Below are 24,000 nucleotides of genomic sequence, written 5' to 3'. Positions count from 1 at the left end.
CCTATTTTGAAGGTGTAGAATTGTAGGCCGGGGTCGTGTACAAAGAGGCATTGTTTGCGGGCTGGGTGCTGTTTGTTGTTTGGGAGGGTTTTCTACACCAATATTCGGGTAGCTTAAATAAATACATGAGTGAGCTCAAACACGGCTGTAATGCACTGTAATGCTAACAATGTGTGTTTATGGTGACCTGAACATGGGCCTGTACACCGACCCCCAGGGGACCACTAGACTCCCCGGTCCCGGTACCAGAAATCAGGAGTCGCACTGTTTTGTATATAGATGAGAGGTGCACAGCCATGGTCAACATAGTGGATGAAGCAGGTAAGATGCTAATAATCAAAATAAGTATAGCATTAATGCTAAATGTGGTGCATGCTAACCAGGTTACCTTTATGTATGTTTTAGACAAACTGCCCGGAGAACATGGATCCATGTGCAGCCAGTCTAGCACCGGTGCCCACGCCAGCAAACCCAGGCTTCACCAAGGAACAGACACTTTTTTTGATCGGCCTTGTTTGTTAACCATAAACAAACACAACAAATACCCACAAAGACAACAATACACACACTAGCCTGGGAATGACGCTCAACTACGTAGAAATGATGGCCATCTTTATCTTCAATAAAGATTTAAAACCTCAAGCTTCTGGGTGGATCTTATGTGGAGGGGCAAGTTGTTCCAGAGCCTAGGGTTAGCCACCACAAAGGCTCTGTCACCTGTGGTCTTTAGCCTGGTATTAGGCATGTCTAGTAGCAGCTGGTCAGCCAACCTTAACACCGTGTCCTAACTACACGCGACGCGAGCGAGCGTCAGCGACAAAATGCGTTCCATTGCTTTGTTTTCTATTGTTATGTCCTAACTGGACGCGAGCGACGCAGCGCGAAGCGGCGTGACGTTTTAACTGCCCTTTTGACGCTCGCCCTGTTCCTATTTTCCTCCTGTCGCTCGCGTTGACAGGCGTTCGTTCTTTATCTGTCTTCAGTTGGGAATATAGACAAATGACGTAACAGAACAGGAAATTTAACGGTTTCAGTTAGGACAGCAAGCATGCGATGTCGCGTTCTGTTGCTCGCGTCGCAAGCAGTTAGGACACGGTGTAAGGCTCTGGCTGGGGTGTGGCGATGCAAGAGTTCAGCCAGGTACAGAGGAGCCAGACCATTTAGAGCTTTACAAACAAATACTGTAGCCAAAGCTTAAGGACAGGGAGCCAGTGGAGTGAGGCCAATACTGGGTAGCGAAAAAGCTGATTTGAACTATAGAGCTGACCTGTTTATCAAGTTTAAACGCGCTTTTGAAGGTCACTCCGAGTTAACGGAGGAGCGGATGTTGGAGCTTAGAGGGCCCAGGATATCAACAGGAAAGGCTTGTCCAAAAAAGATTATCTTGGTCTTGCTCTCTTTGAGGTTGAGGAAGTTTAAGCCCATCCGGGATTTGATGTTTCTCAAGCAGTCGAGCAATGGCTGCATTGATTTCAATTTTTGGCTTTAAGAGGCAGGTAAATATCAAGCAAGCAAGTAGGAATCAATCATTGAGCCATTCAAAGTCTAACAACCTGGGAGATTGCTTTCCAGTGACTAATGCATGGTGAGTGTCCCCCTCAGACTGCCTGGAGATATTAAAAGACTCACCCCTTTTTGAGATTGGCATGTACCAGAGCAAATATACCAACAAATGTGCTCTTACTGGAAGTGCTGTTATTCTGGACGTGCTGGAAGTCAGCCCTGTATCTTTGTAGTAAATGCATGAAAAGCACTCAAACCCCAAACCATAGTTCTTTGGAAAGGTTCTGTGCCTGGAACTGTGTTTAGAGCCAGGCCTGCAGTTGTTCACCTGCTTTGAAAGAATAACCTTCAAAAGTACTCTTGTTTCATTTCTGTTTGAGCTGGGAACATCCAGTCCAATCAGGTCCAGATCTCAGACTGTCTCCTTGTAGGCATTGTAGTACCTTTCTCTTTCCTCAAGTTGGGCCAGTGTCCCACCCTGCTCTGGGTGAAGAACAAGGGAAGGGAACAAAGAAACCACAGCACCAGCTTGACCTACCTGCCAGTGGGAGGGAAACTACTGTGTTTATTAGGCTAATTGACAGAAATGATGATGAATGCATATTAAAAATGTCTGAGACTGACCGGCTGGTGGGCTGGGTTACGGTAGAGCAGTCAGTGGGATGTCTGCACAGGTACTGGAAGTGGATTAACATGACAGGGGGGAAGTGAACCTTGCTTTTTCTATTGCTGGCAACTCCCAGGAAAAATGGACCTCTGTACAGGTTAATTTAGATTATCAGTCATTGAATCAAACCATCTGCCGTAGAGGAGGGTCTAAGCTCCCCTTCTCCTATAGGCCGAGCTAATGCTAGCTCCTTTTAGCATCTCCTTCTGCTTAGCTCCTGCTACAGTAGCTGCTTCCTCTGCTAGCTAGTTCCCACCCACCTTCAGCAGTGTTTATTTGTTATTCATGAGGAGTAGCAGGGTTCTTATCAAGCCTCCTTGAGATGCAATGAGGTGAGGACAGCACTCCGCCTCTCCTCTCTCCTCTCCTCCTCCAGCGCTGCACTTCCTCCAGCTCTGACAGTTTTATGCAATGAGGACAGCTCAAGCTCATCCTCTCAGCTCAGCCCCTTTCACTTTATAACCAATACTAGAAATGGTGCTCAGAGAGTGGAGACCTCAGCCCATGAATGCAATTCATGGCTCTGTGCGCGCGCACGTGCATGCGAGCACGCCATGTTTGGTACGGCTGCATCCGTTAGGTGGAGAGCTTCATGGCAGTCCGAACCCTGTGCATCTCTGATCTTCGCATGTCCAGATATGGCCGTTACGTTTATTGCTCCTCTACCTCTGAATCAAACCTGTTCTGTCTGGAATCTTCCCTGGCGTTTATCAGAACACATGCTCAACCTGCACACATAAAACTGTTACAGCTTTCAAAGACACCTTCCCCTAGGAGATTAAAGGTGCAATCAAAGTCAGCCAAGCAAACAGTCAGTTATATTTGATGTTTAGTTCTCGCTAACTGACAGGCTGAGGTAAACAGCCTCTCTGGGAGGTGTGCAGATTCAAAGTCAGATCAGAGCGGCTCAAAATGGATGGGATGTTTGTGTGGTAACACTTTTCTGACGAAGCTGCGTTTGAGAAGACGCTGCTCTCTTAAGTCAGCTAGGCTAGGCTACAGAATGTGTATAGCTATTCTACAGCTAGGCTAGGCTACAGAATGCGTATAGCTATTCTACAGCTAGGCTAGGCTACAGAATGTGTATAGCTATTCTACAGCTAGGCTAGGCTACAGAATGCGTATAGCTATTCTACAGGATGCAAGGCATGTTGGGAATGCTCTATACAGAGATCTCGAATGTAGGCCTACAGAGTGATCCAAGTAAAATGGTAACACTTTACAATAAGGGTACATTAATAAGCATTAGTTAATGCATTATTAAGCATAAAGTAACAGTTAACTAATGTCTCTATTAACCATTTACTAATGTTATTTATGTTAACTAAGGTTAACTCACCTAACCCTAACCTTAACTAAGGTATTAATTAACATTAGTAACCTAACCTAACCCTAAATAAGCATTAGTTAACAGTTAACTCATGTTTTTTGTGACCCTTATTGTAAAGTGTGACCAGTAAAATACCAGAGATAGAGTCTCACTTTCCCACATGGCTACCAGCTGTGTTCAGTAGCTCTAATGCCCACTTTGGCCAACATTGATTGAACCCTGTATTTTCAAACTGTCACTATTGAACTGGCATCCTGCCCCCCCCCCACCCCCCCCCCCCGTGCTTTTATACGTCAGCACGACAACGGCTCCTTCCTTACTTCCTCCGTTACTATGGATACTGACACAGGGAGCTGGCAATGTGCCGTTCTAAAGGGCAGCATGCACTCTGGGTTTCAACCATGTCTCAGTGTGCACGTGCAAAACACACACACACACACACACACACTAGGGGTGGGTCCGATTAATTGATTAATTGTTCATGACGGTCAAAGTTGATTTTTGGTCGATTTTGGTCAAATTGTGGTCATTCATTTTTTTTCATTCAAATAAACACGTCCAAAAAAACATTTAAATTGAACTGAACTTATGTGCATCATCTGTTCTGTAGCTCTATATTGACTGGAATGGGGGATGAATTACAGCGTCAAAATCAGTGGAATTGTGGTCTTTACTTTTTTTTTTTTTATTCAAATAAACACTTCTTTTAAAATGGTGGAATCAAATATTTCGAATGTCGGCCAAAAATCGATCAATGGATTAATCGTTCATACCACCCACTGATTACTCGACTATGAAAAATGTAAGCTGTGCACATCACACACACACAAACGCACACACTCACACACACACACCTACACACACACAGACCCTGCCTTCATATTGATCCTATCCATCTCTCTCTCATCACAGTGATGAACGAAATTTGTTCATGAATATGCGTGTGTGGGACTCTTGTATGTGTGTGTGTGTATGTGTGCGTGTCTATGTGTGTCTATGATAACTCACTAGTGTGATCTCCTAGTATTCACACATTTGGGGTGTGATGGGGAGTCTGATGGTGAAGGTCCACTGCTGGGCATTAGAGACAGATGACTGGAGCATGAAACAGAACGTGTGTGTGTGTGTGTGTGTGGCGGGGGCGGGGGGGGTGACCTGTTTCTAGGAAACATGGTAATCTGACTGTTTCCAGCTCCATGGTTAGATATGCTGCAGTAGAACCCTCCAGGTTCTAATGATGTTCTATTGGATGAGATGCTGAAGATGGATACGGAGTCAGGGTTCCCACGCGTCCTGGAAAACCTGGAAAACAGGTGAAAAATTTCCAGTCATGGAAAACACATGGAAAATGAGAGAAGTAAAATGTCCTGGAAAATTATTTCAACATTCTCCTATTTTCCTTTAGCTGAGAATGAGCTACTAGGCTGAGAATGAGCTACTAGGCTGAGAACGAGCTACTAGGCGATCTATCAGAGCTCCCCAAGACAGATAACATTGCCATCTCAATGGGCTACTGTAAGTTATGAGAACATTCAGATGGCAGTTTATGGACAAGAGTATTTTCAATAACAAATGTAAAATAAGATTAGTCACACCAAAAAAGCAGTGGCTATTCTTATATATTTTTGTATTGATTCAATGTAGTGGTAGCCGCCACACTTTTTTGCGCATGCATGAAGGATGTCCTGGAAAAGTCCTGGAAAATGATCTGTAGAAAAGGGTGTGAGCCCTGAGAGTTATACTGAGTCAGCATGTTCCTCTGCTCCAGGAGCCATCAGTAGGATTACTCAGTAAGATTACTCAACTATGGTGTCTGACAAGCAGAGACACCATGTAACACTGGTTGTGAATTGAACAAACAGCTCTGTACCACCATCACACATCCCAGATACATGTGAATGTACTTGACGGATGACAGTGATTCTGAGTCTGAGTCTGTGAGTCTGATTCTGAGTTGGATTCAGGGTTCTGTTCTGTATTGGACTCAGGGTTCAGTTCTGTGTTGTATTCAGGGTTCAGTTCTGTTTGGATTAGGGGTTCTGTTCTGTTTGGATACAGGGTTTTGTTCTGTTTGGATTAGGGGTTTTGTTCTGTTTGGATTAGGGGTTCCGTTCTGTTTGGATTAGGGGTTCTGTTCTGTTTGGATTCAGGGTTCTGTTCTGTTTGGATTAGGGGTTCTGTTCTGTTTGGATTCAGGGTTCTGTTCTGTTTGGATTAGGGGTTCTGTTCTGTTTGGATTCAGGGTTCTGTTCTGTTTGGATTCAGGGTTCTGTTCTGTTTGGATTCAGGGTTCTATTCTGTTTGGATTAGGGGTTCTTTTCAGTTTGGATTGAGGGTTCTATTCTGTTTGGATACAGGGTTCCGTTCTGTTTGGATTCAGGGTTCTGTTCTGTTTGGATTCAGGGTTCTGTTCTGTTTGGATTCAGGGTTCTGTTCTGTTTGGATACAGGGTTCTGTTCTGTTTGGATTAGGGGTTCTGTTCTGTTTGGATTCAGGGTTCTGTTCTGTTTGGATACAGGGTTCTGTTCTGTTTGGATTAGGGGTTCTGTTCTGTTTGGATTAGGGGTTCCGTTCTGTTTGGATTCAGGATTCTGTTCTGTTTTGATACAGGGTTCTGTTCTGTTTGGATTCAGGGTTCTATTCTGTTTGGATTAGGGGTTCCGTTCTGTTTGGATTAGGGGTTCTGTTGTGTTTGGATTCAGGGTTCTGTTTTGCAGCCCAGATGGTTCTCTCATCTGCCACGGTTAGATCCTCATCATCAGTCTCTTCTCTTCACGTAGAGATCACAGAGTGGACGTCAGAGAAACGCAGCACTGAGGAATTAGCTTGCGTTTCATCATATTCCACTCTGTCCTAATTGGCTTGTATGCATTCGGTACATGTGTGAAGACATCAGGTGACAGTTACCTGCGTTCTCCCCGACAGCTGTGTTTTTCAATCAAAAAGTCAATTTGATCAATGCTCGCAATGCTTTGAAAGCACACATTGATAACGATACAATGGATGGAAGAAAATGTTCTTTATTTGTGGCTAATGTAGCCTGTTGTAAGCCTTATTCACTACAGTATGTATTTTCCTCTGTGCGTGGGAGGACAACAGAACCTCAGTAATTACCAGCGGAGCAGATGGCTGCAGTCTTGGGAGCTTTCTGTGCTTTGAAGCATCCATTTTCCTTCAGCACTGCAGAGCACTGCAGCATTAGCAAGTCAATAAGATAAACTAAACCCATTCATCTGGCGGTTAGAAAAGTTTTATGTGAACGTTTCATGTTATTGGGAAGTGCTCCGATGTCATAATATGATCTGCCTTTGACAGTGATCAGCTGCAGAGGATAGCGAAGAGTCTTTATAAAGTCCAAACTTGGTGTCTGGAGATGTATCCCTTGAGATGTACCATCTCGTTTTCGAGGGGGTCCTAGGGTCCTACAAATGTGTAAAGGTGGATTAGCTAACAACGTGGGAAAATCCATAACAGACAACACATATGTAGAGAGGAAGTGGACCTTAAGGAAAACACAGACATGCTTAGAAACATATATATAATACAACCTGGTATAATATAACCCGGTAACACCATTCACAACGATGGAAGGCTTGAACAGGCTTCTCTCTGTCAGCGGACATGTTGGATGTAGGACTACCCAGCATGGTCCAGAATCCCTGGGATGAGCTGATTGGCTGTGTGGTCTCTCCTCTCAGAACCACGGCTCCGAACGGTAAATAATCAGAAAGACCTGAACCGACAGCTAAGCGGTCTCTCCCGCCCGCTGTAAACGTCAGCTCTCCCTGACGAGCCTGTACGGCCCGGCTAATCCTCTTGTTCACATTCAAATTGGGGGATACTGCGTGGGGAGATGGAGGATGACGGACACGCTTGAGAGGAAGGAATCCGCCCCCCGTATACTCTCACTTCTGTGGTATCTCTGTATCAGCGGAAGGTGCTGTTGTCCCCCAACCCCTCCCACCCCCTCCCACCCCCCTCCGCCTCCTGCATGTATGCATGCGCGGAGCTGAAATGCTTGACCTTGGCTTAGGCTATATGGCGGCCAGCAAGTTGATCTCCAGCATACTGATGAGGCCAGTGCAGAGGAATGCCATGCCATGGCTTCCCCCATCTCCTAGTTATGTCAGCGTCACAGTACTGGCATCTCACTTGCCATTCTAAGCTAACCTTGATAGCATCACTAGTATCCCCTTTATTAGCCCTAGCCTCATACAGTAGCCAGCTTTTGCTGTATTAGCCAGCCTCATGCTGTATTAGCTAGCCTCGGTGTGTCAGCCAGCCGCGCTAGCCTGGCTAGCCTCATTAGCATTTCCGCTCCTGTTGCTGCAATCATGTGACTAATGCAGAGTGATGCTGTTTTCCTGAGAGCAAAGCAGAGCGGTCCAGGCACCATTAGCTAATGGCAGCCTAGCTCTAACTAGCAGATCTGCTGCCGTGATGGCTGCAGGGCTAAGGGCGTGATGGGGGAACCTTCTAATGCAGCACATTATAGGATTCTCTTCTGTTCTACACGACACTGAGTGTGTTCTGTGTGATATCTAGCAGGGGGGCATTCTGGGATTGGAACAGAGAGGAAGTGAGAGTGGTCTGTTTAATGTCGTGAGCTCATGTGTTTTTTCTCTCCCTCACACGTTGACTTCCGTGTCAAAGTCAGACAGTTCTATTCATCCAGAACCTGAGTCTGAACATGGAGATGTACTGCAGAGAACACTTGTTCTAATGCTACGTGAACATGGAGATGTACTGCAGAGAACACTTGTTCTAATGCTACGTGAACATGGAGATGTAGAGTCCTCGCTGTTATAATGCTTGTGTCTGCAACCGAGTATCTCCTCTCTCTTCCTCCTCTTTTTTCTTCTCGCCGTTTTCCCATCCTCCTCTTCAATGTCCCCTGTTCATGCTCCATACGCTCCCTCCCCTCACCCTCCTCCTCCTCCCTCTCATCTCCTCCAGGGCGTGTGCACCATGACCACGGCGTTCCTCCACTTCTTCTTCCTGGCGTCGTTCTGCTGGGTGCTGACGGAGGCGTGGCAGTCCTACATGGCGGTGACCGGGAAGGTCCGCACGCGCCTCATACGCAAGCGCTTCCTCTGCCTGGGCTGGGGTGAGTTGTCCCGATGATCTCTCCATCCCTCCATCCGTCTGATTTACCCTGCTATCTCCTTCTCTCTCTCTCTCTCTCCATCTCTGCCTGGGCCTGCCTGGGTAAGTGGCCTGTCTCTGTCTCTCTGCCTGTCGCTCTGTACCCTGCTCTCTCTCTCTCTCTCTCTCTCTATCCATCCCTCCGTCCTGCCATCTGGGCCTGCCTCTCTATCTCTCCCTGCCCCTCCCCTTTCTCGTTCTCTCTATCTCTCCCTGCCCCTCCCCTTTCTCGTTCTCTCTGTCTGCCCTCCTGCACTCTCTCTCTCTTTCTTTTCCCTGTTGGCTCCCTCACCTCATTCTCTAGTGGCCTCAGTCTCTCTCACTGTCTCTCTGCCCCCCCCCCCCCTCGCTGTCTCTCTGCCCCCCCCCCCCCTCGCTGTCTCTCTGCACCCCCCCCTCACTGTCTCTCTGTCTCCCCCCCCCTCATTGTCTCTCTGTCTCCCCCCCCCTCATTGTCTCTCTGTCTCCCCCCCCCTCACTGTCTCTCTGCCCCCCCCACCCCCCCTCGCTGTCTCTCTGTCTCCCCCCCTCCCCCTTCTCTGTCCCCCCCCTCCCCCCTCGCTGTCTCTCTGTCGTCCCCCCCCTCACTGTCTCTCTGTGCCCCCCCCCCCCCCCCCCCCCCCGTCTGTGCTGTGGCGTAGTCCTCTGCAGACAGGTTGTGTTGCAGCGTTCCCTCCCAGCCCTCTGAGAGATCTGTAAAGAGGCCTGGCCTTGGGCGATGGCGAGGGGCGCGTGCGCGCGAGTAACTGGCCTCCCTGTCCGCTGGGAGCCGAAGCTCCACCATCTGTCTGGTGGCTCTAGGTGTAACAGAGCTACACAGCTCTACACAGGGACACGTTCAGCAGTTAAACACAGAGCCAGCGTTGTTCTCCTCCTGCCCGGCCTGTTCGGCTCCCCCTCTGTCTTTTACAGCAGCGCTTTGCTTAATTAAAAGCCGCTCTTGTGATGTTTACCCCCACGTGCTGATGAATTACAGTAGATATGAGCTAAGGCTCTTACTTAGCTACGCTTGTCCAATTGAACATCGACACAGCAAACTAATTAATTCTCATGAATATCGCACATGCAGCTCTCGTTTTATGACTGTTTTATAAACCCGTAAACCGTTTCACCTACCACCAAACCAAATCAGGAAACACAAACACGTCTTATCTGCAAAACAGAATCTTGATGCTACTATAATAATAATAGATCACATTGGTCCAGCACAAAGCATTGATAGGTGCTAGTCTTATCCTAGTCCGGTCCAATCCTATTCCAAGTATCTCTTACTCACAGGCTCTTCAGAAATCTCTTTATCCGTTACCAAAGAGCCCATACTCGTTCTCCTTGTTACCTAGCAACAAACAAGGCTCGCTTCGTCATCGCAGCTCAACTGCTGGCCGGAGAAAAAAAAGAAACAGAAAAATTTGAGGAGACAATGGATGTTGGCAAACATGAACAACGCATTCAGCGAAGCACTATAAATATATTAATCAGAGCTAAATAAGATACAGTTAATAAGATTCAGATTCCTCAAAGGTTAACTGTGTGTTCGTACTGTACTGATCAAGGGATCTACCTCTCTTAATAGTAGCAATTCACAGTTTTGGGTTAGGGAGGATTAGCAGTGCGCGGTAGCCCACTAAACAACATTCCAGCATCCATATCGGGCAGGAGTGCTTTAGTCCGCCGTAGAACAGCACCTCGGCATCACACATTCCCTCACAACAGTCACGAAGCAGAAAAGGCGAGCTGGTGGCTCGGTGAACCAATGAGACGAATGTGTTTTATAGGATCCTGTGTTCGGTGGCAGACGCGATTGTTTGCTGGTGGCGCTGGAGTACGACTCAGCCCTGCTCTTATGAGACCATCGCTCTCGGAAGATAATTCACTTCTCTGAAAGAGGAGAAAGATGCAGCCTTGCTCTCTGATCTGGAGCTGTTTTCATTGTAGGGAACATCACGCTGTACAATGTAACTACCGGTGACCTATAACCCCTGAGAGACGGGGGCGAATGCGTTCACGCCAGGCTATTTGAATGCAGATATACGTAGCGATCACAGGCTGCTGGCCCCAGATGAAACGCGCAGAAGAAGGCATGATGGCAGCGTCTCTCTCGGGGGGAGAAGGAGAAATGGAAGATGTTCTCTCCCACAGGGATAGCTCTGCAGCGAGCGTGCGTGTGTGTGGGCGTACGAGCTAGCGAGCCGCGCGGTGATTAATACGAGGGCCGAGTACATTAGGAGCCCCGCACCTCTGGAGCGCCGCGGAGAGCCACAGGATCACCACAGGGTCCCACGCCTCGTACCTACAGAGGGACGCGTACATCTCTGAATCCTGTCTGCCCCCTGCTACGGAGAGGGGGGGCATTAATATTCCAGGCACAGCTCAGCTACAGTAGGACAGTACGCCACAATCCATAACACCAATCCATAGCAAGGTGGTTTCGGGGCGGGGCGGGCGGGGGGGGGTAGGGAAGCCCCCATCAACACAGGGAGAAATCTAGCATGCCTCTTCCCAGGCTCCTTATTGCATAACTGCCATTTTGTTTGCAGCTCTGTGCCCGTATGGTGGAGCTGGAGCTGCAGCCAGATCACCAGCAAGAACAGGCCCTAAGTGTGTGGCCGTGACTACTGCAGTCGTCATAGTTACTAAACATGGAGAGAATCAATCTGTCCCTGTTGTTAAAAGATTGCGAAACCATAGCCAGGGCCGGACTGGGTGAATATTTCCTGCCGGGAAATGTAGCCCCAGTCAGTCCACGAGCCGAGCCGACGCGGTGAGATGGAACACCTTTAGTTTTGTTTTGTTGACGGGGGTGGGGGGGATGCTGCGCGACTTGTTGACGGGGGGTAGGCCATTCACCGCGGGCCAGGCCAGTTGGCGCGCCAGGCCACCGGGAAAATTCCCGGTGCTCCCGATGGCCAGTCCGCCCCTGACCATAGCACATACCATTGACCTGTACGCATATCTGTCTGTATACGGCATGTCAACCTTTACCAGGATGTGAGGAGAAACCTACCTCCCATCAGCTCCATGTGGAACTGGAACCCAGCTGTAATTCCCATCGACAAACAACCATCACTAAATAACTAATCACCGTTCCCTTCTTTATTACAGGATTACCGGCCTTAGTGGTGGCCATCTCTATGGGATTCACCAAAGCTAAAGGCTATGGGACACCCCAGTAGTAAGTTCCCTCTCTTTTATCCTACCAACAGACCCACTGTCAGCACTGTTCACTAGCCTGCATAAACGTACCAGGATGCTAATGCTATGCTAATCCTTCTGTTCAGTCCATCCTCTGATTTCTAATTTTGTGAATTAGCATAATAGCATCACACCAATACGCGTGGGCGCTTGAAAATCACTCTCGGGCAGCCCTGCTCAGTCACAGGAGCGTAATCTCCGTAATATCACCCTGGAACACGGGTACGTGAACTGCATCCAGAGGAAGGACTGTTGAATTTGTTTTCGGTCTTAAAACAGTCTTCTAGGCTGACAGCCAAGTCTTTAACTTCTGTTAGGCTTCTGTCAAATCAGCTAAAACAGGGGGGGCGTGAACCCGGACTGGCTTGGAACCCTGCGACATTTCAGAAGCACCTGCCAGGCATCTTTAAATATTTCATCCAAGCCCCTAAATCCTCCTGAATTGTGTCTCTGCTGGGTACCGCGGATGCATAAACAATGTTTTAGACTGTCTGAACAGCAGCATATGGTGATACTCCCCTGGCACATGTGGATAACGCCACTGTATGCTGCTCTGCATCATTAATTTGATGCTGGGAGTTAATTTCAGATGAGAGTGTTTTGGCTCATATCTCCACTTCATCTCTCTCTCTTTGCAGCTGCTGGCTGTCTCTGGAAGGGGGTCTCCTCTATGCCTTCGTTGGGCCGGCCGCGGCCGTGGTTCTGGTAAGATTCTGTTGTTTCACCCAGGATCACTCAAATTAAAAATGGTACCGATCCAACCCGAGAGAGCAAGAGATAACAGAACAGGGAGAGAGGATGTGTGAGGAGAGAAAGAGAGGGAAGGAGAGAGAAGGGAGGAAAGGAGAGAAAGAGAGGAGAGGAGAGAGAAGGGAGGAAAGGAAAGAGAGGAAAGGAGAGAGAAGGGAGGAAAGGAGAGAAAGAGAGGAAAGGAGAGAGAAGGGAGGGAGGAGAGAGAAGAGAGGAGGGCGGGAGAGAGGAGAGAGAAGAGGATTAGTGATGCGCAGGTCCCGTGGTTAACTCGCTGGGCGGGATGGGGCGGGTCAAGAAATATTGACGTTATTGGCGGGGCGGGTCGGGGCGGGTAAACATTGTATATATGGGGCGGTAGAGTGGTCGTTCAATGATCGAAGGGTCAGTGGTTCGAATCCCAGCTCTGACTGTCCACATGTCGAAGTGTCCTTGAGCAAGACGCCTAACCCCAAATTGCTCCCAATGAGCAGGTTAGCACCTTGCATGGCAGCTACCGCCATAGGTGTGTGAATGTCTGTGTGAATGGGTGAATGATAGGCCATTGTAAAGCGCTTTGTGACGTATCGCACAGAGCACGCGCTATTTCCGCTAGAGCGTAGAAGAAGAAGAAGGAGAAAACCCATAAATGAGTGAAAAATAGGCTATAACAGTGGTTATTTCACCTATAAACGAACCGACAAGACAAAAGACATCTACAGGAATGCATGGTGAGCGTCCGCTGCCCGGAATAGTCCGGTCACCCTTTTGTATATCCTTATATACGTGACCCCAGATTAGAGGAGTGACAGCCTATCTCTGGGGTCACATCGGGGCTACACAGCCACCAGTCTGGTACGTCCAACACGACAAGATACAAATGCGGAGAAGCTAATGTTAAGAGAAGGATTCGTCGCAGTGTGGTACGGCTGCGTTCTTAAACAATACAAAGATTCCAGCTCAAGTAAAGTCTGAAGTCACCGACGCCCGTGTTGAATTGTGCTGTCAAGATCTGAGGCCGTTTATCTGGCTGGCGATGGATTCCGTGCCCTAGCCCAGGGTCTTATAAACGTAGGTGCGCATTTAAGATTTAATGTGTAGGCTATTTGGATTTAACGTGTATTTAATGGCAGCGGGTTGCGGGCTGTGGGGGGGGGGGGGGGGTGAAAATATGCGCGGTGGTGCGGGGCGGCCCGCGGCAGTTCAAGGTCATTCATAAACGTGGGACCCGCGGGTCACACAAAACCCCTCACCCTCACTAAAGAGGATTACTATTGCTACTGTAGGGGAGAGGAAGGGAACGTGGAGAGCAGGGCAGGAGAGAGACACGCGAGGAACAAGTCGAACAGGAGGAGAGAGCAAGAGGAGAGAGTAGAGGAGGGGGAGAGAGAGTAGAGAGCAGGATGAGAGAGGATAGGAGGGAGAGAGAGATGAGGAGGGAGAGAGAGATGAGGAGGGAGAGAGAGGAGAGGAGGGAGAGAGAGAGAAGAGAGCAGGATGAGAGAGGAGAGGAGGGAGAGAGAGAAGAGTGCAGGATGGGAGAGGAGGGAGAGAGAGAGAGATGAGAGCAGGATAAGAGAGGAGAGGAGGGAGAGAGAGGAGAGGAGGGAGACAGCCCTGATGCACTAGGAAATGCCACAGTGATGAACAAACTACTCAGACCCCAGGGTCAACGCCAAACTGAGAAGAGGAGAGGAACACCTGAGAACGGATGAGGTCAATCAACTAGCCTCCTCACTCAGAGACGGCTGTGATTACAGTCTACCCAGGCAGGTGTGCCACAACTGAACACGGAGCGGTCGCTGTGTACATTACTGTAGGTTGCCTCGACCTCGTAGGAACATAAAAAGGAGGCGTTAGACACAAATATGCGTCTCAGGACAGTATGTCAGAGTTTATGGAACATCTATGGAATTTTCTCACTTTTGTCTCCCATAGCCCTTTTCCACCAAAAGAACTCTGGTTCGTGAACCGGTTGGTTTCAAAATCCCTGGAACCTTGGTTCTGTCCAGAGAACGGGCCCGCGTTTCGACCAGTTTTGAGCCGAACCGTTGTACGCCGGCCCACGCCCATGACGTCGTCACGGTTCGCACTGAAAAACCTACTATTTTGTGGTGCCGGTTCGGAACCAGCTTTCGGGTTCCCGAACTCATTTCTTTTTAGTCGAAATGCTCGGAACCATTCAAAACTAGGTTCGCGAACCGGCACCGAACCGGTTCCCTCTTGGTGGAAAAGGCCTACCAGTGCAGCAGTAGATCCAGAATGTAAATGAATCGCATCTCTGGCGTCTTTGACGTTCCCGCTGTCCCTTGCACTCCTTCCTCCGCTGCTGCCAGGTGAACATGGTGATCGGAATCCTGGTGTTCAACAAACTGGTGTCAAGAGACGGAATACTGGACAAAAAGCTGAAGCATCGTGCCGGGTAAGACAACCACCCCAAACCTAACCAATCACAACCCTAACCCACCCCCACAGTCACAACCATAACCCCAATCACAACCCTAACCCACCCCCACAGTCACAACCATAACCCCAATCACAACCCTAACCCACCCCCACAGTCACAACCATAACCTGACCACAGTGACAGGATCAGGTGTTGTGAGGACCTGCATGCCCACAGTGTTACTGAAGTCTGGTTCTGGGACTCTCACAAGGTGACACTGTTCACATTCACAGTGCCCTACTTCCTTACTCCGTACTACCCATACCTCTAGTCGTGACTGCACACACACACACACACACACACACACACACACACACACACACACACACACACAACTACTCTCTCTCATACAAATGCACACACACACACACACACACACACCTCTCTCTCTCTCTCTTTCACACACACACACACAAACACACACACACACACTTACTCTCTCTCATACAAATGCACAAACACACACACCTCTCTCTCTCTATCTCTCTCTCTCTCTCTCTCTCACTCACACACACACACACACACACACACACACCTGAGTAGATGTATATTTTTTCCCTCAATATATGGAAATGAGATCTCCTTTTTCTGGCTGTTCAGAGGAAATTATCAGTACAAACATAATGAGGTCAGATCCCCCTGGAGAGCGACGTGGCAGAATCAGTCCAGGATGAGAATCCCTTAAAAACACCCCCCACCCACCCCCTCCCTGGCTCCCTCTGCCATGCCTAACAGGACGGGGTGAGAGTCCCTTAAACCCCCCCCCACCCCCTCCCTGGCTCCCTCCGCCATGCCTAACAGGACGGGGTGAGAGTCCCTTAAACCCCCCCCCCACCCCCACCCTGGCTCCCTCTGCCATGCCTAACAGGACGGGGTGAGAGTGCCTTAAACCCCCCCCCCACCCCCTCCCTGGCTCCCTCTGCCATGCCTAACAGGCCGGGGGTTTAGAGAGAAGCTGTGAAGGTGGTGCTAATGTTGTTATTGCTGTGGTCGTCCTACAGACAGATGAGCGAGCCCCATACAGGATTAACTCTGAAGTGTGCCAAATGTGGCGTGGTATCAACAACCGCCCTGTCAGCAACTACAGCCAGCAATGCCATGTAAGTGCCAAGGACGGCCCGTGGGATGACTACGGACGACTGGGGATGACTACACGACTGTAGATGACTGGATGACTACGGACGACTGTGGATGACTACACGACTGTAGATGACTGGATGACTATGGATGATTGTGGATGACTGGATGACTATGGACGACTGTGGATAACTAGACGACTGTAGATGACTGGATGACTATGGATGATTGTGGATGACTAGACGACTGTAGATGACTGGATGACTATGGATGATTGTGGATGACTGGACGACTGTAGATGACTGGATGACTATGGATGATTGTGGATGACTGTGGATGACTGTGGATGACTGTAGATGACTGGATGACTATGGATGATTGTGGATGACTGTGGATGACTGTAGATGACTATGGATGATTGTGGATGACTAGATGACTGTAGATGACTGGATGACTATGGACGACTAGATGACTGTAGATGACTGGATGACTATGGATGATTGTGGATGACTAGACGACTGTAGATGACTGGATGACTATGGACGATTGTGGATGACTAGATGACTGGATGACTATGGACGATTGTGGATGACTGTGGACGACTGTAGATGACTGGATGACTATGGATGATTGTGGATGACTACACGACTGTAGATGACTGGATGACTATGGATGATTGTGGATGACTATGGATGATTGTGGATGACTGTGGATGACTGTAGATGACTGGATGACTGTGGATGACTGTAGATGACTGTGGATGACTGTGGATGACTATAGATTACTCCGGATGATTGTGGATGACTGCAGATGCCTGCAGATTACTGTGGATGACTGTAAATGAACGTTAATGTTAGGCAGTAGAACTACTGTAGAATACTGAAGTCTCAGTCTGACCAAACAAGAACTACAATAAAATACTGAGGTCTGAGGTCCAAAGTAGAACTAAACTATCAGGAAAGAATTACAATAGAATACCATGCCCCAGCTATAGAATAGAATACCATGCCCCAGCTATAGAATAGAATATCATGCCACAGCTATAGAATAGAATATCATGCCACAGCTATAGAATAGAATATCATGCCACAGCTATAGAATAGAATAGAATAGAATAGCAGAAAAGCAGGAATGCCTCAGATCCAAGAGACATCATGAGGAATCTTACATGGCCACAGAACTTCTAAGCCAGCACACTTATCGTGGTTGTCCTCTCATAAATTGAGCTGTGAATAATTGATGCCTCTAACATTATAAACATGTTGGAATGAGCGATGACTGGATGGAACAGGACGGGATGTTTACCAGGCGCTTCCGTCTCCTCCCCTCCCTTCCTCTGTATCCCTCCTCCTCTTCCTCCCTCTCTCCTCTTCCTCCCTCTCTCCCTCGTCCTCCGCCCCCCCAGGGCGTCTCTGTGGAGCTCCTGTGTGGTGCTGCCCCTGCTGGCCCTCACCTGGATGTCTGCGGTGCTCGCCATGACGGACAAGCGCTCCATCCTGTTCCAGATCCTCTTCGCCGTCTTCGACTCCCTGCAGGGCTTCGTCATCGTTATGGTCCACTGCATCCTGAGGAGAGAGGTATAACGCTCACGCGCGGTCAGACGCTCAGCTCAGATGGTCAAACGCTCGGCTCAGACGGTCAAACCCTAGGTTCAGACGGTCAAACGCTTTGTTCAGACGGTCAAACGCTCGACTCAGATGGTCAAACGCTCGGTTCAGACGGTCAAACGCTCGGTTCAGACGGTCAAACGCTCAGCTCAGACGGTCAAACGCTCGACTCAGACGGTCAAACGCTTGGTTCAGACGGTCAAACGCTCGACTCAGACGGTCAAACGCTTGGTTCAGACGGTCAAACGCTCAGCTCAGACGGTCAAACGCTGGGTTCAGACGGTCAACCGCTCGGTTCAGACGGTCAAACGCTCGGCTCAGACGGTCAAACGCTCGACTCAGACGGTCAAACGCTAGGTTCAGACGGTCAGACGCTTGGCTCAGACAGTCAAACTCTCGACTCAGACGTTCAAACGCTCGACTCAGACAGTCAAACGCTTGGTTCAGACGGTCAAACGCTCGGCTCAGATGATCAAACGCTCGGTTCTGATGATCAAACGCTCGGTTCTGATGATCAAACGCTCGGTTCTGATGGTCAGGCGAGGGGATACTGCTAGGCCCACATTCGTCCCGAGGGCCTAATTTTAATTAGACAGATTAGTAATCTGCCCTAGATTAACTCCCAAAATGAAACTAAGATGATTCTCACATCCATTTGCAGTTATCTATTTAATTGAACCCTTGGGAAACAGACGTAATGTAATATCAGGTCAATGGGAGATGGTCATGTGTGTACAGTATATTATCTTGGTCATATAAAACCTCAAATCATACTTATACTGTACATTCAGAAGATGGGCAGAGAATCTTTTAAAGACCATTCACACAATTTCGGGAGAATGTTCAGTAGTAGGAGTCCAGCAACTGAACATAAAGTCATTTTCACAGCCGGTGTGTTTGTACGTTTGCGAACACTAAACGAGCCTCTCTCTCTCTCTCTCTCTCCCTCCCTCTCTCTCTCTCTCTCTCTCTCCCCCTCCCCCCAGGTCCAGGATGCGTTCAGATGTCGACTGAGGAACTGCCAAGACCCCATGAGCGCTGACGCAACCGGAACCTTCCCCAACGGACACGCCCAGATCATGGTAAACATACTGTACACAACACTACAACACTTCTAGTCCTGCAATAAAACTAGCAGCGTACCCAGAGAGGCACGTCTGATGGGGTAATTTGCAGTCTTACAATTATATACTGGGGGTATAATTATTCCTGCCGACGGAGCAGCGCAGGTCGTAGAGGAGCTATGGTGAATGATCGAGGTGTTTGTGAGAGTCGCCCCCAAACCGGCTGTAGGTAAACGAGAGCCATATTTCAGCAGCGTCTCCAGTGCTCTTCTCTGGTTATTGATGGCACAGTCACATACCTCAAGTCCCCCCCATGACCCCAATATTATTCGCCCTTCTTCCTGCAATGGATCATTATATTATATTATTCACTTTAATATGGAATCTACTGCATTAGGCATTGTTTCCTGGGGGTCGTTTTCCAAACAGCACTTTGGTTTTAACTCTTAATTACAGCGAGCGTGAGACACTTGGCCTTTTTAATAGACTACATCAATTCTCCTTGCTTCCCCCCAGCCCTCAAGACACAAAGTTTTACTCGTTTCCTGTGATTGGACAGATTTTTCATATTTTTCATGCATCTTTATCATCTCTCCGAGCTCCCCCGGGGTTCAGAGACATGAAGCAGTGCTCTCTGTCTGACCTCTGAGATGGGACACACACACGCACACACACACACACACAAGCCGATCTCTCGATCTATCCTGGCGCCAAGGGCTCATCACTACAATCATCCTCCATTGGTATTCTAATGTCCCTGCGATTGTAATAACTTCCTTTGTGGCAGGATGGCATTGTTGGAGATCTGGTGCTCAATAGCAGCCATTAGCAGCGAGTGCCGTCCTAGTGTTCCTGCAGCAATAGCACTTTACTGGGGCTTTAATTGATGTATTGTTCAGATGGAGCGGAGAGGAATTGGGCCATTAGCCTGCCAGTCCTCTGTTCTAATAACAGGGAGAGGCTATAGAAGCCCTCTATGGCTGCATCTCTACCATGATGAAATAGCGTATGGGCGGATGTGACTCGCTCTGCCGTTAATCTAGTTGACGTTGCTCTGCATTCAGCACATAGAGGCATAAGACTGGGCCTGCTGTAGGATCAGGTATAATGTTTATAACGGTGCATATAAAGAAATGGTAAATGGTAAATGGACTGCACTTATATAGCGCTTTTATCCAAAGCGCTTTACAATGGCCTCTCATTCACCCATTCACACACACATTCACACACCAATGGCGGTAGCTGCCATGCAAGATGCTAACCTGCTCATTGGGAGCAACTTGGGGTTCAGTGTCTTGCCCAAGGACACTTCGACATGTGGACAGGAGGAGGCGGGAAATCTGTGTGTGTGTGTGTGTGTGTTGACCAATGTGCTTCTTCTGCCCCTACAGACAGACTTTGAGAAGGATGTGGACATCGCCTGCCGCTCAGGTAAGGACCAGATGGTTCTGTCTTAACGAGGGTGGCGATCGCCCCACCTGTGGGCCCAGAGGAGGTTAGGCAGCCTGGCAGGGAGACCAGCGCTGGTTACATGACCACCCCCACAGAAGCATGGCTCGCTTATCAAAACACTGCGCCGATGTGAGGCGCTTCTGAGAGAAGCGCTTCTGTATGAAGAAGAGGACTGCTGGATATCATCTATCAGCCGGGGAAACGGACGCATTGTTCAATTGAAAGGAAATGTTAGGTGGAAAGTGGGGGGGCTGAAAGGAAATGTTAGAATGGGGGGGGGGGGGGGGGGGGTTGGCTGAAAGGAAATGTTAGAGAGAGAGAGAGAGAGGAAGGAAGGAAGGCAGGAAGGAAGAGGGTTTTCACTTGAATAACAATGGCTGTGCTCGCTTCCATTTATCTGTCTCTTTGTGATGTTTTGTTTTAAATGAAACTCCACGCCGCCGCGGCTACGCGATGGGCGGCGTCTCTCTACAGCGCCGCTCCTGCATGACTCATCATCGCCGGGCGCCTCAGAAAAGAGCGTCCGCGGCTCAGCCAACGGGCGCGCTGTGTGATTGCGTTCGCCTGATGTCTAATTAAAAAAAAAAAAAGACGAAGCCTCGCTACGTCTAATAGAATAGAATATAAATATTTTCCCCGTGAGAAACTTCTGGCGCGTCCGATATGACTCATGAGCACAAGGACAGAACGTCCTGTGCCACGTCAGAAATATTGATCAGTGCTCATAGCAGCTGAGAGATGAACGGTCCCCCGGTAATGTGAGTGGCTCCTGGCGGGACCTCGCTAGGTCATCGGTCGGTACTGCGTCTGTGTCTGGTGCCTTTTACACTCTGGAGCCAGACGTCTTTATGGGCTCTCTCTCGTCACAGACCATCCACCAGTCTAACAGTCTTTACCCACTGTGTGATTTCAGCTAATAACATCTAGATCATTCGCTCTTTCTCACACACACACCACACAAACAAACACACTCACACACGGTGATCTGTTCCAGGTCCAAACCCAAAACAGTGGTGCTCAGACTGGATGGTTTATGACCTTGCGGTGTCCTTGCAGACGGTTTGTGAACCACTGAGGTAATTCACCTCAGAGCGGGGAGGAGAAGATTAAAACGCCCCCCGAAACACCTCGGCAGCACAGCCTGTTCTCCCCGGAGCAGACGGATGGCCTGACAGGCCGGCCCTACGGTAGTCACCTGCCTGCCTAGCACACGGCCTAGCGCTCTTTAAACCCATCCTAAGACCCTGTTTTTTGATGGGAAAGTCCTCCAGAGAAGCTTGTTTCTTTGCTGGTGCTTACTACAGGTCTTCTAAGGCCCCTTGGTGTGTGTGTGTGTACACAGTGTGTGTGTGTGTGTGTGTGTGTGTGTGTGTGTACAGTGTGTGTGTACAGTGTGTGTGTGTGTGTGTGTGTGTGTGCACTGGTGCCATCCCTATTTATCCACTTCAGACATCAGCACTTGGATGGTTCTCCTCAACATGCAGCATAGAACAGCTTTGAGATCCTGTATGTTCCATGTTCTATGTTCCATGGACCGTGATCGATATCGAGAAGCCATTATTCAATCTACTGTATTTGTGTTTGATAAAGGGAACTTACATTATGATCAATCTCAATATGATGCATTAGTAACTCCCCCCCCCCTCTCTCTCTTTCTCTCTCTCTCTCTCTCTCTCTCTCTGTCTGTCCATCCAGCCCTCCATAAAGACATGGGTTCGTGCCGCGCCGCCACGATCACCGGCACGCTCTCCCGCATCTCGCTGAACGACGACGAGGACGACAAGGGCCACGAGGGCCTCAACTACTCCACGCTGCCCGGCAACATCATCTCCAAGGTCATGATCCAGCAGCCGTCCGGCCTGCACCTGCCGCTGGGCGTGGCCGACCTGGGAGACGCGTGTATGGGGGACGGCACGTCCGACATGCGCCGCACCGTCTACCTGTGCACCGACGACGCCCTCCGCCAAAGCGACCAGGACATGGCCGGCGGCCACGACATGGGAGGCCACGCCCCCCAGGGCCAGATGATGGAGACGGACTACATCGTCATGCCGCGGGCCTCGGCCGCCTCGGGGGCGGGCAACATCCCGACGCTCCTGAAGGACGACGGCAAGATGAGCATGGGCATGGACGCGGTCCCCCACGAGCGGCTGATGCAGCACTACAAGATGAGCCCCGAGTTTAGCATGGGCCCCGGGGCCGGCATGGAGCAGCAGTACCCCGGCCCCCAGGAGCACATGCAGAGCCTGCCCTTCGAACCCCGCACCGCCGTCAAGAACTTCCTGGCGGAGATGGAGGAGAGCGGAGGGCTGTCGCGGAGCGAGACGGGCTCCACCATATCCATGAGCTCGCTAGAGGTAGGGGGAGGAGCCGTAGCGGCGTCTTCGTCAAACAGGTCGCCCGGAGCACAACCAAACAGCAGAGATGTACAAAACCATATGGAAGAACCATACAGAACCATGCAGGAGAACCATACAAAACCATATAGAAGAACCATACAGAACCATGCAGGAGAACCATACAAAACCATATAGAAGAACCATACAGAACCATGCAGCAGAACCATACAAAACCATATAGAAGAACCATGCAGCAGAACCATAGAGTAGCCATAGCAGAACTGTACATTAGCTATAGCAGAGCAATATAGTGCACATTTGTGCTGTTGACATGAGGGGGGGGTTATCAATGCAGCTTTCTTTATTCAACAAGACTGAGTAGTCGTGTTTAGAGAGTGTTGGTTTGTCATTTTTCCTGACAGAGACTGTAGTAATGGTGCGTTCGTTTATAACTGGGAGGTGGCAAATTGCGACTTGCTACTAGGAATGATTAAATAAAACGCCGCATGAACTCGCACTTCCTCGTCGCAAATTCGGATATGTTTCTCAGCCCCCAGTTGCTTGAATGCACTAGATATAACTAGTTAACTGTGATATAATGGTATATAGATATAACTAGGTAACTGTGATATAATGGTATATAGATATAACTAGGTAACTGTGATATAATGGTATATAGATATAACTAGGTAACTGTGATATAATGGTATATAGATATAACTAGGTAACTGTGATATAATGGTATATAGATATAACTAGGTAACTGTGATATAATGGTATATAGATATAACTAGGTAACTGTGATATAATGGTATATAGATATAACTAGGTAACTGTGATATAATGGTATATAGATATAACTAGGTAACTGTGATATAATGGTATATAGATATAACTAGGTAACTGTGATATAATGGTATATAGCTCGAATGCACACAGGTCGGAGGTGGGTATTTTGCCACTTGCGACTTGCCACCTCCGACCACAAACGAACGCACCATAAGAGTGAGATCAGGTCAGTCTGATCGTCTCTGTCTTGTCTTTACAGAGAAGAAAGTCGCGGTATTCTGACATGGATTTTGAAGTAAGTCGAGTGCAGGTTTGCAAAGTGCATGTCTCTGGCTTTTTCCACCGTTAAGGAGCTAGATTGTAGCATTTGTGTTCCACCATTTAATTTACCACCATGTTGTAAAGCACTTAAGCTTATTGGAGCAGCATGGTGTTGACAGCAGTCTGGAGTTATGGGAGCGCTGTGTAGTTAAGGTAAAAGCAAGGCTGTCAGCCGACACAACCGCAGTCCTCATCCCCATCGGCCTGTCTTCATCCCCTGCATCCATTGGCTATAAGTTGATTTCCAAACTGTATGCTTTGTTGAAAGTCATATGCACATTTCACATCTGACTTTTTTGCACTCGTTTTAATGAATTATTCTGGTAGCTCTCGGCCCAA

At 48.8% G+C, this 24,000-nt stretch overlaps 1 protein-coding gene across 3 annotated transcripts in view; it reads left to right on the top strand.

Annotated features, from left to right (window-relative positions):
• The window catches only part of adgrb3 (adhesion G protein-coupled receptor B3), a gene marked incomplete at both ends in the record, with an annotated part of 145,661 nt that overhangs the window by 118,859 nt on the left and 2,802 nt on the right, over positions 1 to 24,000 (top strand). For all 3 annotated transcript variants that reach the window (XM_084458584.1, XM_084458583.1, XM_084458582.1), the window contains 10 exons: positions 8,457 to 8,607; positions 11,748 to 11,817; positions 12,476 to 12,542; positions 14,903 to 14,988; positions 16,014 to 16,112; positions 17,495 to 17,666; positions 18,683 to 18,778; positions 20,152 to 20,191; positions 21,908 to 22,569; positions 23,600 to 23,635. In XM_084458584.1, the coding sequence (XP_084314710.1) occupies positions 8,457 to 8,607; positions 11,748 to 11,817; positions 12,476 to 12,542; positions 14,903 to 14,988; positions 16,014 to 16,112; positions 17,495 to 17,666; positions 18,683 to 18,778; positions 20,152 to 20,191; positions 21,908 to 22,569; positions 23,600 to 23,635 (1,479 nt within the window). The remainder of the gene's footprint in view (positions 1 to 8,456; positions 8,608 to 11,747; positions 11,818 to 12,475; positions 12,543 to 14,902; positions 14,989 to 16,013; positions 16,113 to 17,494; positions 17,667 to 18,682; positions 18,779 to 20,151; positions 20,192 to 21,907; positions 22,570 to 23,599; positions 23,636 to 24,000) is intronic.

The sequence above is a fragment of the Borostomias antarcticus genome (genome assembly GCF_949987555.1).
Source record: "Borostomias antarcticus genome assembly, chromosome: 25".
NCBI lineage: Eukaryota > Metazoa > Chordata > Actinopteri > Stomiiformes > Stomiidae > Borostomias > Borostomias antarcticus.
Note: the sequence above shows the minus strand (reverse complement) of the source record. Positions and strands in the feature narration are given on the sequence as shown.